Source organism: Populus alba, chromosome 16 (assembly GCF_005239225.2).
Source record: "Populus alba chromosome 16, ASM523922v2, whole genome shotgun sequence".
NCBI classification, from domain to species: domain Eukaryota; kingdom Viridiplantae; phylum Streptophyta; class Magnoliopsida; order Malpighiales; family Salicaceae; genus Populus; species Populus alba.
This window is the reverse complement of record NC_133299.1, coordinates 11894850-11913051: the sequence shown is the minus strand read 5'-3', so window position 1 is coordinate 11913051 and position 18202 is coordinate 11894850. Positions and strand designations below refer to the sequence as shown.

The window sequence follows — 18202 nt, the reverse complement described above, 5'->3', positions numbered from 1 at the left end:
TTTAGAATCAATCACTACTATATTCTTGGACCTTAAAATCCCTTATACAAATTTGTAGTTTGGCCAACTTGCTGAATTAATTATCTTCTAAATGATGGTGTTATTATAAAAGGATCATCTCATAAATTTCTTTGATTTCCTTAAGCCAAACTAGAACCACTATTGTGATGGTGTTGAATTCTCCATGTACTCTTCTTGATAATGCATCAATTATAACATTTTCATTTCCTTTCCTATGTATAATTTGATATTGAAGCCCTAACAATTTGGTAAATCTCCTCATTTGAATTGGAGTTTGAATTTGTTGTTTTAACAAATGCTTCAAGATCTCAAAATTAGTTTTAATTATAAATTGATCATGCTCATAACAATAACCTAAGATTCTAATTCTCAAGTCAAGTTTGAATTCATAACCTTTCATGAACCAAATAAACATTGGACTGTGAATATCACACCTCATTATACTTTTATTAGCCAAAATTATTGCAAAGATAATAGTAATTTTCACAACTGCTTTAATCTTTTTCACTATTAAGTCATCAACAAAACTATGAGTAATCCTATTATCAATCAAAATTATAAGACTTCTTCTCTAGCAGAAACCCAAGATTCTAACTCTATTATTGGCTTAACTTTGATCAGCCAAGACATTTAAAGACATGTCATACTTATTAACCATTTCTCTTTCATTTACCATTCCAATGTTATCTTCTTTTTTAACATCTATAAATTCCTTATTTTCTTTATCCAAACCCTTTATCATATGTAAAATTTTAACATTACAATAGTACCCTGATGTGAACTTTTCACAACACCTATAACATTGATATGATCTTTTTCTGTATTCATGCAATGTTTCTAGTGGTTTTGAATTTTACATTACTTCATTCTTTGATTAAAGAAAAAGGATTATAAAACTAAGTAATCATTGTCTTTCCATAGCTATAAGCTGAATTTATCTTTAACAAGAATTTGCTCGTATTGGTTAAGGCATTGTTGGACTCCTCTTACCATTTTACTTGCTTAAATGCTTGCACTAGTATTGTACGCTTGAGAATCTTTAGCATTGGGCTTATATCTTTTAATCTACTTATAAAACTTGAAACATAATATGATTTTAACAAGCTAGGATTCAAGTCATTCATTAAAGATTTGAGTTTTTCAAATCTTTCCACATATTCATCCCATTTTTTTTTATCTTGTACTAACTTATTAAATTCCTCTACCATATCCTTTCTATTACCAAATCTTATAAATAAGGCCCTTGTAAAATCCTCTCAACTTGCTAAGATTTCACCTCCATACAAGAATCCTTTATATCAAATCTTTATGTCGCCATCTAAGTATAATGATGTTAACTCAACCCATTGTTGTACTAGTATATAGTTTGGCTTAGAGAACTTCTTACATTTATATATCTAACTTATTTGATTCTCTCTGAGAAAAATTAACAGGTCGATTCTTGGCATTTCTATATTGTGCCAAATCCATGATGTTTCTTAAATACCAACACCATATCTTTTATTAATTCACAAGATCATCACTTTATTGATTCATCCTCTGACTTCAAATTAATCCTCTAGGACCTATGTTAGTTTTTTTAGCTTCTTGATTTCCTGAATCTGTTTAAAGAATAACCAAGATTGCCTCTAATTGTAAATTGACTTTATCAAAATTTTTTATTATGCTCCTTTAGTAGTTCTTACAAATATTAAATCTACTTATCCAACTTCCAACCATGTTATTTCAGAGCATTGATTTTATTGCTTTCCATAATGACCTACTATTGTTTAACAACCTTCCTTCACCCTTGGAAAGTGGCTCTGATACCAATTGTTAAGGATAATCCTTAAAAAAACAATGTTTGAGAAGAGGTTAAAAGGGAGAGATAGAGTTTTGCAACTATTACATATTATTCTTCATTTATTATTTGAATCACGAGGTAATTATACAAGAATAACTTATACAAGTTCTTGGCCTTTCATTACTAACTCACTAGCTATTATTTAACTACTAACTAACTATAACAATTAACTAACTAGCTAGCCAACTAATGAATCATGTGTGCTTTAAATTTTTCACATGCAAAACCTGTAAAACTTGTTGTTGCCTTAGTCTGTAATTCTTGCTTCTCTTTTAACTTCCATGCTTACATTGCAACCTATAACAAAATCTAAGTCGAAGGGAAATATATGGTTTTCAAGAAATAGATTGGGGGGGGGTTTGTCTATGATATCAATCGAAAAAAAAAAAAACCATGGTGTGTTCTCTCCCATCTCAACTATAAATAGATTATAAGATTAGAAATCACACAACAAGAAACACCAATAAGTAAGGAAAAAGTTATAGAGGGTTTGTGAACTAAGTTGAGAGAGTATCCTCTTGGTGTAACCTTTTGTTTTCTCTTTAATAAATAAAATTAGTAGCTTTATGGATATAGGATAATTATGAACCATGTTAAATTCTATGTTCTTAATTTAGGGCATCATTGGTAGGTTCTAACAACCAATATCAAATCTTAGAAGGGTGTGTTTCGATCTTTTCCTATAAATCAAAGTATTAAAAAACACGTTTTGAACATACCACCACAACAAGGACGTGGTGATGAACACAATAGTGAAAACCATATTCAAAACTAAGTTTAGAGAAAAGACTATTATAAAGCTATGGAATTCATGTCCAGCATGTTTGAAAAACCTTCAGTGAATAAGGAGTATCTGATGAAGAAGTTCTTCAATCTAAAAATACCATCACACAACATTTGAAAAATTTCAACATCATCTTAATTTAATTATTATTTGTTGAAATTGAGTTTGATGATGAGATATGTGCATTGATTTTGTTGGCTTCTCTCCTAAATAGTTGGGAGGCTATAAGAACAAATGTAAGCAATTTTATTGGAAAATCCAAGTTGAAATATGATGACATTTAAGACTTGATTCTTAGTGAAGGAGTTTAAAGGAAAGATTTAATTGAAAGCTCAACTTTTAATGCTACCTTAAACCTCAAGACAAGAGGCAACAAATTTGATAGAAGATTAAATAAGACATATCAAAATTCAAATTTAAGAGTAAAAGTACGTTAAGGCCCAAGATGCAAAGTGCTTAATGGAATTGTGTTAAATCTGGTCATCTTATAAGGAATTGCATAAATCTAAAAAAAAAAAATAGGTTGATTTTATAAATGTTAGTACTAAGAAGGTATATAAAGCTTTGATTATTGTTGTTTATAGTCTAGTAAATGATTGAGTTCTTGAAGCAAGTACATTATTCTATATTACTCCATACTAAAGAATCTTGTAGAATTATATTGTCGTTGATTATAGAGTGATGTAGAGAATTATTAAATGTTATAGGCATAAGAGGTGAAAATCAAGTTGCTAAATAGGAGATATGTTCTGAATTGAAGAAGAACTTGATCTGTGTGGGGAAGTTTGATTGTAGTGTTCATTCAATAAGTTTTATGTAAGGCATGTGGAAGGTCTCTTACGGAGCAATTGTTTTGGTTTAAGGTAAGAAAACTTATTCCTTGTATATGACCTCATGACTAAAAGGTATTATTGCTACCATTGAAGTTGAAAATCAAGCAGAAATATGGCATTATAGATGCAGTCATATGAGTGAAAAAGGAACGATGTTGCTCCTTTCAAAATTAAAACTTCCTAGATTAAAGTTAGTTGAATTTTCTTAATGTGAAGGTTGGATGTTTAGGAAAATATAAAAAAAGGTTTAGTTTTTTTTAAAAATTAGAGCTAGTATGTAATGACTTATAAAGTCCTTCCCAAGTTCCATCCCTTGGAGTTTTAAGGTACCGTGTGAACTTTATTAATGATTCTTGCAGGAAGGTATGAGTTTTATCTAAAAAATGAACTTGATGTATTTCATATGTTTATAAAATGGAGGTTTATGATATAGATTGAAAGGTCAAACAATACATGTGAGTATATTGATGGAAGCTTTGATGAGTATTATGTTGCTAATCACATGTTGATGGAGAAAACCATTTTAGGCACACCACAATAAAATAGCGTTGCTGAGCACATGAACATAACCATTAATGAACGAGCTCGAAGCATAAGATTGCATTTCTAGATACCTTCATTATTCTAGCCCAAAGGAGTAGGACATTGTAGTTCTAACTTTAATCAATCAAAAACCTTCTATTCCTTTTAAATTTAGAATTTCAAAAGATGTTTGGATAGGAAATGAAACAAATCTTTCATATTTGAAAGTATTTGGTTGTGTTGTGTATATGCATTTAAACTCTAACTATGATAGAAGGAATGTCTGCCACACAACTCTTGAATAATTTTAACACTACCACAAATCAATTATCATTTGTTGAAATTAAGTTTGATGATGAGATATGTGCATTGATTTTATTAGATTCACTCCTAAATAGTTGGGAGGATATGAGAATGGTTGTAAGTAACTCTGCTAGAAAATCCAAGTTGAAATATGACGATATTCAAAATTTTATTCTTTTAAAGAAGTTTAAAGGAAGGATGTAAGTGAAAGGGCAACTTTTAGTGTTGCAAGATACTTGTTGGAATTGTGGAAAATTTGGTCTGAGGAATTGCATAAATCCAAAAAAAAAAAATCGAGGTTGATTCTATAAAATACTGCCATTTGAAGAGGTACATAAAGCTTTTGTTTTGTTGTTTATAGTTTAGTAGATGATTGAGTTCTTGACTTGGATGCTTAATTCCATACTGATCCATATCTTATGATCAGTTGAATATTATAAAAGATTTGGTGGAAGCAAGAATCTAAAAAAATATGTTAATTAAAGGAACTAGACAAACTGAAGTTGTGCAAAGCTTCAGTAGGTTTTTAAAGATAGAAGACAAACCTTGACATGTTGAAGCTATGCAAAACTTCAGTAGGTGTTCAAGGATAGAAACACAAAATTATAGTCTTTTGTCTCTAGAAGATTGTTGTGAATGGAGACAAATCAGGCTTATAACCAGTTGCAAATCAAAATGTGGAAAAGGAAAGATGATTTTTAGGCAAGAGATTTAGGGGGTTGTCTACTAAAGTGATGGGAAGAAATCATGGTATGTGCTAAGGGTAAGGGTAGGAATCACACAACAACATACATTAAGTGACAGAGAAAAATAAGGTGAAAGTTAAAGATGGTTTGTGAGTTGAGTTGATCCTCCTACATTGGTTGTAATTTTTAATTTTATCTTTAGTAAATAAAACTAGTAGCTTTGTGAATGTAAGCAAATTATTGAACCACATGTTAACTTGTGTGTTCTTAATTCCAGGCATTATTGGCATGTCCTAACAATATGGACTCGACAGTGCCAACAAACACACAAGAATCATGTACAAATCGCCAAAATAGACTTAGATTTGTGCAAATGTTATCCTATACACACATTGATCTTTCCGCGTGCTTGGAAAATTCATGATCCTTGAAAAGAAAATCCAGCTGAATAAGGAATAGAGAGTAGAAGCAGGAATTATGAAGATGTAGAAACATTCAATGTTTATTTTCTCCTCCTAAATACGATTGTTATATCATAAAACCGGGTTAGTAATCCACTCAGTCATGAAGATCAGAGTTCAGTCTAAAGTCCGATATGCAAAACATTGCAAGTTTGAGAGCTTAAAAGCTAAATTCATACCTTCATTTCAAATTGCAAAAAGAAAATGACACCTTAACTCAACTGAAGAAGAAGAAGAAGAAGAAAGACCTTGCAGAGGCAAGGGGTACGAAAACACCCTATAGATACAACTCAAGACTCGGGCGATTGGTGCATGATACCAAAAAGGAATCGAGACTTTGCAGCAAAATCAGAGAGTTTTTGTCGTTAAACATTTTCATTCATCTCCAACCCCTTGTCCTCATGCCTAGATCCAGGTGTTTTATCAGCATTCTTCACCAAATAGCGGCATGAAAAGAGGTTGAAATACAGAAGATTTAATAATGCTAAACCAGCAATGAGGTAGTAGAAGTTGTCGAGTTTAACTTTATTGAGGTCACGTCCACCCAACCACGGTGTTTTCCCAAGTTTTGCAGTCACTTGGTGGACTACATTGACAATAGCCGTGTTGAGGTAGCTGGATGCAGAGAAGCTGAGAAAGAAGATGGCCCCGGCAAGAGTCCTCATGCTCTCTGGCAAATGGTTGGTATAGTATTCCATAACAGCAACAGCAGCAAATCCTTCGTTCAGACCCGACAAGGAAAACTGTGGCAGCAGCAGTAGAATACTTTGAGGTGACAGTAAAGATCCCTGTTTCAAAGCCTTCTCCCGGCGGTTCTTCTCAACAATTCCAGCCACCACCATTGCAACAGGATATGCCATTACAATACCAGTGTTGATTCTCTGTCTCATTGTCAATCTAACATTCTTTTTTGACCTTTTCTTTGCATAAGGAAGGTAAATTTGCTCGTAAACGAATATCCATGTTGAAAGGCAAATCATTGAACTAAGGCCCATCCAACCTGGTGGGATTTTAAAATTTGTGGATTTTTGTTGTTGGAACTGAATTGCTTGCATCAAGCCAAAAGTATTCATTTGGTCCATGGTAATGAAGCATCCAATTCCAGTAATCCAAACTGGCACAAGTCCTACAACTAGTTTTTTCAGAAAAACAACTGTTCAACTTGTTGAACACTACATAATCTCCAAGAATTCTTGGGCAAACCTTTGTCATCCAATTCGCTTGGGATCAGCAATTTAGGGCAAGCTTTGTCGAAGAACTTGAACATATTTGTGTGAGCAAGCTTTGTTACCTGCTGATCTGATTCAATACAGGGAGGATCATAGAAGGAATTTTCAGGAGTTGATTCAAGACTCAATGCACGCTTCTTACAGGCTGCTACGATCACTTTGGCCATATCAACAAAAAACGCTTCCTTGGCGGCTTTGCTGATTATGTAATGTGTTTTCCAATCAAGAAAATGACAATAGAGAAGAACAAGCAGGCTGCGGTATGCATAACCTATAACCCAACTTCACATTAGTCTGAACGTAGACCACTACAGTGAGAGCTATCACCAGAGACACCGTGAAAGAGAAATACCACCAGTTGAAGAAGCTCTCTAGTTGGGCTCTTCCCTTTTCAGTTCTGGTGTCAAATTTGATCACTCGTCAAAGGCCAATGTTGCAAGGCCTAACCTCCAGCTCCAATGGCAAAGCAATCAAGACCAAATACAGGACTCCAAGCTGCCAAAACTCGGGTTTTTGGCAATTGGATCCTCCAGTGCAGTGGAGGGGTCTTAAGTTTGGAATGCCTGCAATTAGGGACATGACGACCATGCCCTGTTAAAATATAAAAGAACATATTCAGTGGCTCACGTTCCTCATTCAGTGTTAATAATTGAATTTTCCAGTATAACTACAGAATACATATCCAAATTTTCTATATGAGACATTCCAACCTTGCAATTTGGTTCATGCAACGAACGAAAGTAGAAGATTAAGGATTCTTGCAGAACATCTTTATTATTATTATTATTATTTATCACAATTTATATGAGTTGTTGGAAAAGAGCAGATATTATGATTTTACCGGAAAGACGCGTGGAACCACAGATCAGAGTGCGGAACCTTCCCAAGATATGTATCAGAATAAAGAAAGCACCAAGCAAGGGTGTAACATTGGTGGAACCAGACCAAATATTGAACACATTAACCAACTGAATACCATCCATGTTGAATCTTGTTTGTAAATACACTGTTAAGTTGGCAATAAGACCCATTGAAGCCAGTTTCTCGAACGACTCGTTCCCTTGAAAGGAAAAGGAAAACACCATTGTAAGTGACGAAACAAGAAAAATACAAAATAAAAAATAAAAGGAAGAAGAAGATGGAAAAGAAACACGATTATAATCAAAATAAAAGGACTGATTAATCACCAAGAATGTATTTTACAGATCTCCATCCTCCAGCTTCCTTTTTAGGAGGGAGATGAGAGTTAGGAGGAGCTCGAGTGATATCACTATCAGCTGAAGAAGATGAAGTCTTAGTAAGGACATTCTCCATCTCTCCCACTTCCTTCTCTGCTGCCTTTCTGAGTTCTGTTCCTCCTCCCCCGCCTCCCTTCTATTTAAAGCCTAGTTCTGCATTTCACAGTCCTTGGTTTTCGCTTAATTCACTCATTCCTTCCTTTATTTTTATCTTTCATGTATTTGTGTTCACAATTTCAGGTCCTCGGAGTTTTTGGCTGTTTCGTTGGTTACGTTACTAACAGTAGAAGCTGGTTCTGTTCCTCGACTAGAAATGCGGATCAGAGATGTGTCTCTCTATCTCTATAATATTGCTGACATGTTAGACCAGGAAATAAAATAGCACAAGGGAAAACGTGATCCAATTCCGAGGAAACAAATCTCAACAAACTACATAGCACATCCGATGTTGTTTCTTTCTTTTAACAAGTTTGTTTGAACAGCAAGAATGGCCTTGTAATAAAGACGGGCGAGAAAGATTTCTTGTCTCCCCCAACTATTGACAATGGTTTGAGTAGCTTTACAGGCTCAAGAAGGCTGTCCTATTCAATTTCTCTGAGTTCTTCAAATTATCAACCTCATTTCATCTGCATTGCCATTATGTATTAATTTCCTGTTTGTATGTGTTCAAATATGCATGACAATGAAGCAAAGTGTGATTGTTTCATCAATTGCAAGTAGGATGAAGCCGTAATCAAAAAAATATTGATTTAAAAAAAATAAGATGTTGAAATCCACACCCAGTGCAGAATTTTTATGTTAAGTATTTAATTTTTTGAAACCCGAATAAAACCTAAAAACATCCTTAAACTCCGAAAGTTTTATGTTAAATCGTCAATCCCAAACAAAACCCTAAAAAATGCAAAGAGGCCTATATTCTTAAATCATCATTATTTAGAATCCCAGTGTGATCTGTAAATGAATTTTTGTTGTTCTTTTCAAAACCCTAAAGAAAACCATAAATTTATAATCTTTAAGTATTTGTTCACTTGGTAGGTTAAAAGCTTATATTTCAATCTTTAATTAGCTTTGTTTCACTTTTATTTGATCTTTAATTATTATTTTTTCATGTTAAAAAATGTCATATGTTATCGGTCATTCACCATGGAATCCACACCTTCACCTACTAAAAAGATTGTGGCACTGACTATATATCATACATAGACATATTATTTTTTTATGATGCTCTTCACTTGTACATAGATTAGCAACCTAAAGGTAGGCATCTTTATTTTAGTATGCCCAAATCTAATATATATTATATGTATATATTAAATACTACTAACTTAATATATATATATATATATATATTTATAGCTTTAATTAATATCCAGCATTAATACATTGATTAAAAACATTTAAAAATAATGCTTCACGCAATAAAAATCCTCATAACTATAACTATTTTATAATTTTTTTTACAAATATTTTTTTTCTTAAGAACTTCATCTTTATTCTAGAATCGTTAATCAAACTAAAATAAATATTCAAAGATAAAGAAGGCATTTATAAAGAATAAAATATGTATTTATGATGAATAAAGTTAATAACATATGTAAAAACCTGATTGGTTATAGACTATCAATCTTCTATTTGTACTAAATCCAATTGCTCATATATTGAATGTCATATCACTCCATATGATGATCATGCTTCTATTGAAAAAATATTTTGGTAAGAGGATATGCAAGATTATCTTCAATAGATACACACTTTATCTTTATATATTTCATTTCTATGACTTCTCTAATCAAATGACATTGTCTAAGTACATGTTTGGATTGTTGATAAGACATTGATTTCTTTTCTTTTCTTTTGAAATTGATATATAATTATAATAGTACAAGGCTACTAGATTAGAAAAAAAAATAATTCACAATCATAGTTAAGTGATGAATTTTTTGATCCAAATACTCTTTTTTACCGCCTCAAATATAAAGATGTACTTAGCTTTAGTTGTAGAATTTTTTATGGTCTGTTATTTGAAACTCTTCTAACTTATAGAACAACTATTTAGAGTGAAAATATATCTAGATTAAAAGTTGTTATCATCAATATCTAATTGAAAACTAGTATTCAAATAACTATGAACTACTAGTTCATCTTCTACATAGACTAGAAAAACATTATTGGTTATTCTTAATTACTTAAGAATATTTTTAACTATTTTATAGTGACTCTCTTATGAATTAAATTGATATCTACTCATTATCCTTAAAACATAAGACACATTTAGTATTGTACATGTAACACCCCACCCCATCAACATGATATTGTCTGCTTTGGCCCATCTTGGCAGCCAAGCATGGCTCCAAAACACGTCTTACTAGTGAAAGTGAGCATGTTCATATAAAACCCTCACCTAAGTTCTCACCCGTCGATGTGAGATAATTACAGTACAAATATTGAATATATGATAGGTCTATATCCATATTATAGGGGGGTCTTTTTTATCCTATCTCTCTCAATTTGTTTCTTAAAATATACATCCTTTGAAAGATGTATCCCATATGAAAATAGTAAGTATTCTCTCTTGGGTTCTTCCATGATAAATCATTTTAGCATCTTATTTATATATGTGGATTGGGACAATCCTAACAACCTTCTAGATCTATCTCTATAATTTTTATTCTCAATATATATGTTATTTCTCTCATATTTTTCATGGAAGAATTCTTGAAAAAACAAATTGTTACCAACTAGAGTAAATATATGTCGTTTCTAATAAATAATGTGTCATCTACAAATAATACTAAAATAATAGATCTAATTCCACAAATATTTTTTATAAATACAAGGCTCATCCATATCTTTGAAATCAAATTCTTTTATTTTCTCAACAAAGTAAATATCTCAACTCTTTAAAGCTTGCTCAATTCTATAAATGGATTTTTCTAGTTTACATACTTTAGTAGGAAATTCTTTATATTCAAAACTTTTAAGTTGTGTCATATACATATCTTCTTAAAGATTTCTATTACCAACATTGTCCAATAGCCTTCGACAATAATTCTAGTCCTTTTATGAGATCTCAACAACTCGTGAATGTCTATTTCAAACCCAAATAGTTTATTTTTGTTATCTTTACATATGATTTGTTAAAATTATTGATTTTTTTATGTGTGAGTAAATGATTTATTTTCACATGAGATGTGTGTTTGATTTTTATGCAAGATGTGTTTTTACATACATATATGCAAAAAATGTTTTAAGCTCCATTCATTTTGGCCGGGACTCTCACACATCAAGTAGTTTGCATCTCGTTGGTGTTCAAACACCCTTCTAAGTTTTGTTAGTCATCCTTGTCATTTTAGTATTTTCACATGCGTAAGCATTTTAGGTTTTGCTTTTTTTCTATTTTTTGAAAACCAAAAAAAAAAAAAAAAAGATTTGGCATAGTACATGTATGTGCATCCTATGGTGCATGTTGCAACTTCGGTTATGGGATGCACCATAGGTGAGGTTTGGCCTAAAAGAAAATGCATTTCTTAGTTAGGCAAACATTCCAGCTCCATACAAAATTTCAAAGTTTTCAAAGTTTTCTTCCTTTTTTAAAAAAAAAAAAAAACACAAAAGAAATACATGAATTTTTATTTCTTTATCCACTAATGGTACCCAAGGTATATGAACTTAAAATGTCGTTATTTTTAAGTAATGGGGTAACATATCTTTTTTTAAAAATGTTCTTGGTTTTATTTTATAAGTAGTTTTGGTCAGATCAACGAGGACTAAAAGTAAATGAACATTATATCTTTTTTAAAAAAATGTTTTGGTTTTGAAAAAATATAAAACATTATCTTTATATATTATTCACAATTTTAAAAATGCATCTATTTGTCCATAAGAGACATTCATTTTAGGATCTTACCTCAGCTAACCAAAATTAAATTTTTAAAAGCTTAAAAATTCAAACCGGAGCCGACGGATTTGGTTCAAACCATCAACCGGAAACTGATTGTTTTTTTTGGGCTTTTTTTTGGCTAAGGCTTTTTTTGGGCTTTTTAAGCTTTCTAATGGTTTTTATAATTAATGTCAACCATTTTATATTTTTGTCATAAAATATTCTCTATGTTACAATCTAATATTATGTTTAGAGTTTGACTTCTCAGGATATTGCCTTCAAAAGGTTGTCATATAAAATACTTCATGCAAAAATATAAATCATAGTGTGAGATGAACATTGCACTTTGATTTTTTGACATCAAAACCTGAAAATTCTAAAATTATAACATATGTAAAAATAGTAGTATACAAAGTAATGCTTTGAATTATTATTCCATTACTAAATGATTTACTAAAACAAAATAAAAAATTAACATGTTAATGATGCAAATAATTTAATTAATAAATTACATGCATAAATGAATTTTTCATAAACTTTTGTTCTATACACAGAGATAGCAAAATAAAATTCAAAAAGTTTCAATCAACGAAGAAACAAAATAATTTTATGATCATCACTCACTTGTACAGCTCATCTTTCTTTCATGCTTCTTTCAAAAACCTCTGCAAGCATCTCAAGATACTGAGCAGCCAGCACATATATATATAATTACAATATACAAACTCCACAAATCAAAGAACATTGCAATTCAAACTTCAAACCTTAAGTCAGCATATAAATACAACCTCAGCTGCTCGCATATAATATATAAAACATTATTTCTTTTCATAAAATAAAAAAAATTATCAACCAAGTGATTGTACCAGACTACCAGTGCCAATCACATGTCAAAATGAGGGATGTGGTTGGCTGGTGTTTAAAGATGAAGAATAAAAGTGTAAAGAAGGATGCTTTCGATTTCAAATTGCAAAATTGTGAATCTGTGAGTTGAGGGAGCCGCGGCTCCAAATAAGGAGGAGATGGATGCTATTTTTAGTATTTATAGTACCCCTTAAACTGAACCGGTTCGGTTCGGTTGGGGTTTTCTCGGTTTTTGATTTCTGAAACCGATACCGAACCGAACCGAAATTTTTTGGAAAAAAAATTAATCGGTTTTTTTTTTTCGGTTCGGTTTTTGGTTATTTTTTTCTCGGTTTTTCGGTTTCTCGGTTTTTTTGCTCACCCCTACCTCCAAGTAGATGAACCATTAGTGATCTTGGTTTGGACACATAAAACTAGTGTATCAAAAACCATTCAACAAAATTTGTCTAATTTTTTATTTAAGATAAATGTATCATTACCAGTCATTATCCTGGAATCTTGGTTCCATAAAAAATTGTTTAGCACCATCCCAACCTTAAGTTTAAGGCTAGGTCAAATTGACCCCATATAAGCACGCCTGGTTATTCATTGTCATTGCTTGAAAGACCATCATTGGCAATAAACCTCGATTGGGAATAATAGATCCTTTTATTGTTAGAATAATGGTAATGTAAATTCACTTATTATTTCTAGAATAAATAAACCATCATAGGTTGTTATTTTGGTAAAAACTAGGAATGACCAAATGTCTTAAACCCTAAATAAGGTAGATTTTGGTCCAACCATCCACCCTTTATACATTAGGTATGATGCCATGCATTAAACCCATATTTGACCATTAGAAATAAAATATAAGTAGCAATGTTACTTATCTCATGTAAGATGTTTTAGAGTAATAGTATCTTTAATTTAGTATAAGTCTGAACTCTGAAAACTAGTAAGGGTTCATAGTAATCATAATATTAGGTGAAAACTCTTTTAGATCTCATTTCCTCTTAAGACATTTTCCCCATCTCTCAAATAAATCTTAGGAAAAAAAAAGAGTGATTGTTGCAATGTTAGGTGCAACACATATCATATATATATTTTCACTAAATACCACCTCTATTCTTATATTAGTACGAGTGTCTTATCTGAATCATATAAGTTTAGTTAAGATAATTCAATTTCTATAATATTTAAAATATTTAACTTAAAACAACCTTAATTAACTCATCAAATTACAAATGGAACTCTCATTTTATACTTATAAAATTGGAAGGTAACAAATCACATGTACTTAATATATCAATGAGAATTTTTTATTAATTAGGTCTTATACTTTGGCATAATTATATCATACATAAGAATTATATATATAAACATACATCCTTATCATGTTGTTCTAATTGAATGATTATGAACATGTGTAAAATAATTCTCTTTAGCCATAAAAAGAATTAGACAGTCAAAACCTAGGTAATTGTTACTTATATTCATATGTTTTTATGAGCACTATAACTATATTATTTTAAGTTGTTGTTTATTCATCATTGAATACAAAATAAACTTCATATCTAAATTACTACCTTTGAAGATTACGTAAGATTACTACCTTTGATTAAAGTTATATTCAAGGAAAAATAAATGAAAAAATAATTTTACATTCCAAAACAAAAATAGAGAAAAGAAAGGCATTATAATCATTCAACTATCAAAAACACAATCAAACTAGTCTTTTAATATTCATAATCATCCATCATGCACAACACACAAACATGTGTATGTATTGTATGTTTTAATTCTACTTATTGATTTTATATGCATTTCTAACATTTAAAAATATTAACTCAAACTCAATTTCATAATTTAAAAAATATTATAAATTATATTTAATTCATTTTTCTTAAAGAAAAAACCATTTTCAAGATTTATTAAGAAATTTAATCATATTAAAATTCTTATTAACAACCTAAATAATTTTAGAATTAATTAAATAAATTTTCTAGACTTAAAATGTCTCTTTATTTAGAAACAAATTATTTTTTAAAATATAATTTAATTATACATTTCAATATAATCCTAATCTAATTAAGATATTGTAAAAATAAAAATAAAAAAAATTTTGAATCAAATAATTTAATCCAATCCTAATCCAATTAGAAAATATAATTATATAATTAATTTAATATAAATCAATATTGTCTATGTATAGGGATAAAATCATAATTATACCCTTTAAAACCCCTAATACCTTATTCTTCTCATTATTGTCGATAGTGGTCATGGCCACACTACCCGAAGCTAGCGACTCCCACAGCAGCATAAGGCATTGCCCAAGATTTTTGATTGCATGTTTGTATTGTTATTGGTGTGCACAAACTCAACTAAGAGTGCCAACAAAGTTGACATCACAACCCCTAAGTTCGTTTCTTTTAGTTTTGAGAATCCCTACTAGATCTGGTTGGAATAGTATCTAAAAAAAATTATATTTTTTTAAATACACGAATTGTTTTGCAAAAAAATTTAATTCATAATTAATATCAATAACAATACAAACATGCTATCAACAATCTTAATTGTTTAATGATGGTTTTGCTGCTGCTATTGTGTTTCTTGAAAAATATAAAAGCAATGGAACAATATTTTAACTTTTTTTTCTTTTTTAGTGTCGGGGATCTTGTTAGATAATATAAGGATATTTTTTAGGATTTGTATGAAGATTACGTGAAGATCATTATTGATTCTAGTGTATGATCAATTCTTCAAGACTAGGTTGTTAAAAAACATAAGCTGTCTAATTGTTATATCTCCAACAACAATATATAATAACTATCAGATTATAAATCTTCTAAACCCTTTCAGGAGAGATTGTAATGCCTTAAGTAGTAGCTTCTTTTTTCTTTTTTTTTTACTCTTAAATCTAATATTTTTTTGTAGTTATACAAGAAAATATGAGGCATAACATTTTATTTATAAATAAAACTTGATATCTCTATTAATAACAAAATATTACTTTGCTTCTTGAAAAATATTACGTATTTTATTTTAGGATAATTATTAGAACTTTATACAATCAAGTTCTTACTGATTTTCTAGGTCTAGAATTGTAATCTCTTATATTAATTACACTCTAGTCCTTAATTTCTAAAACTTATTAATAATCAAGTCATACTTGATCAGTCATCGTAATTTAATTTCTTACCGATGATTCTTAATGTGTGTAACCCTTTACGTTTCTAATATGTTAATCTAAATATAAATCATAATCCTAAATAAAATTGGATTAAAAAAATTAAAAAAATTTAGCTTGTTATTAATTCAACAAATTGATTGATTTATATTTGAAAATCAAGTACAAGCTCTAGCAAAATGTTATGATCTCCAAAATATTAGAAAAATCATATATTATTTGACTTAACTTTTCAGTGATCAATTTTTGGTGTAATGATTATTCCTTCATCAAGAATGTTCCAATTAAATATTTGAACATAGATTGTGTCTACTCTATCAAATTATGTTTGTTTTCAACACCATAGTCATTGATTATTTGAATAAAATTTAAAATATTTTTTAGATTTCACTCCACCTTAAGCAAGGATTTTTCAATCAATATTATTTTAGAACATATGGAATATTTTTTTTAATTAATCTAGGGTAATGAATTATCTATTAATAATTTAAATACCTTTATATAGTTTATGTTATACTCAATATTTGCCTATTTGTTACATTTGATAAAGATAATGTATAGTCAAGATCAAAACATAGCATTCTCTATATAAGATAACTTGTTAATCTCAAATCTAAAAATCACTTACATAATTATCATGTGAGTCTTTCCAAGTACATGAGTAATCTCCCTAAATGAAATTTCCATGCGGGTCAATTAAATGTATTTGTTATTTAATAAGCATTTACGTGTTAGTTCCAGATATTCCTCATATCTCAGCTTATAGAAATAGTTACTTGTTTATATATATATAAAAAAAAATAGCATAATATGTATCAGTCTCAACAGCTTTAATCAATGCTCAGTCTTAATAGAGTATTGACTATGAATATTTAGAAACAATACTTTGATGTAATAGTAGTTCTCATAAATATAATCATTTTATAATTTTCTTTACAAAATATTTTTATCCCAATAATTTTTTTATCTTTACTCTATACTCGTTAATCAGATTTAAATGAATATTAAAGATAAATAATATTTTATAAATAATACAACATATATTTTTCATAAATAAAATTAGTATCACATATAACCACCCGAACTATATGTGATATTTATTTTTCCTTCATAACTTAAGAGGAGTGTAGATAGACATAAGAAAAAATAGAAGAAGATAATATGGAGGAGACCAACTAAGGACTTTAAGGAAAAGGTCTTTAATTATATGGTACAATGAATGCAAATTATTTGGTAGACTTGCAAAGAGACCATGTTGAACAAGTTAATGTTGAATATGCTATAAATATGAAAGTTGATACAAATTATAAAGGTGGGAGAGGTGGTGAAAATAGTTAGTAATTTCAAATGTAATTATGGTAGTCGGTAATCATGTTTCACATACTTGTAGAAGATGAGTTTGAGAATCATTACTAATACATCATTGAATGAGAAATGAATGAAGATTAGTGTTATTAATAATGTTAACAAGAGAAACATGTCATTCTTCTTTTTTAACGTTAATAATGTGAGTTTGCTTCACACACTCTTGTATGCATGATTTACAACCTTAATATATAAATATTAAATTTTATATATTTATTTAGATCAAGTTGTCAATTCCATTGACTTTATATATATATAACTTGACCAAGACTAGACCAAGACTCATGCAAAAGACTAGACTCGAGTAAAAAGATTTCAAGATTGATATGTTAAACCAGATTTAAAGTCTATTTAGAAATGCGATTGCAGTTGCTTTTCAAAGTGCTTTTCATTTAAAAATACATCAAAATAATACTTTTTATTTTTAAAAAATTATTTTTAATATTAACGCATCAAAATGATCTGAAAACATCAAAAAAAAAAATATTAAATTAAAGCAAAGAAAAAAAAATTTAAAAAAATTATTATTTTTTATAGTATAATTTATCAAAATAGGAGAAAAAAATGTTTATTTGTAAGGTTTTCTTAGAAAATTCTATCCATTAGTAGTCTAAAGAGTAAAATCAATTTTTTATTTTGTTAATGGATAAACTAAAAACCTCAAATTATTTTGATATTACTCTAAAACTCAATAATTTATGGTCAAGAATTTGCAAACACCTATATAAAAATGGAAGTCTAACTTCCACATTTGGTTAATTCACAAGTTAAAACATCCCTTAGGAGAGACTCAAAAAATCTACCTTATCTAGATTGAATTTGAAAACGCGAGCTAACTCATGTTTTTAACAAATTCAAATTATATATTATTTTTGTAATATATATATATATATATATTACAAAAATTTTGTATGTTTTGGATTTGTTTTAATACACTGATCTCAAAAATAATTTTTAAAAAATAAAAAAATTATTTTAATACATTTCAACACAAAAAAACA

General features: G+C 29.5%; 1 protein-coding gene across 1 annotated transcript; it reads right to left on the bottom strand.

Moving 5' to 3' along the window:
- Positions 1-5818: 5818 nt before the first annotated feature.
- LOC118037429 (protein NRT1/ PTR FAMILY 2.8) lies at positions 5819-7996 on the bottom strand. Its single transcript, XM_035043396.1, has 5 exons — positions 7870-7996; positions 7524-7742; positions 7130-7273; positions 6657-6953; positions 5819-6585 (listed from the first exon to the last, which is right to left on the bottom strand). The coding sequence occupies exons 1-5, from the start codon at positions 7994-7996 to the stop codon at positions 5819-5821; spliced, it is 1554 nt and encodes a 517-aa protein (XP_034899287.1).
- Between the last annotated feature and the right edge of the window lie 10206 nt (positions 7997-18202).

What these genes read in the sequence shown, in the direction of transcription:
- LOC118037429 (XM_035043396.1), bottom strand. Translation starts at nt 7,996, where the DNA reads ATGGAGAATGTCCTTACTAAGACTTCATCTTCTTCAGCTGATAGTGAT. An exon ending in CTTTGCCATTGGAGCTGGAG is followed by an intron (nt 6,954 to 7,129) that starts GTTAGGCCTTGC and finishes GTTGGGTTATAG; the next exon opens with GTTATGCATACCGCAGCCTG. An exon ending in AAGCGAATTGGATGACAAAG is followed by an intron (nt 6,586 to 6,656) that starts GTTTGCCCAAGA and finishes TGAAAAAACTAG; the next exon opens with TTGTAGGACTTGTGCCAGTT.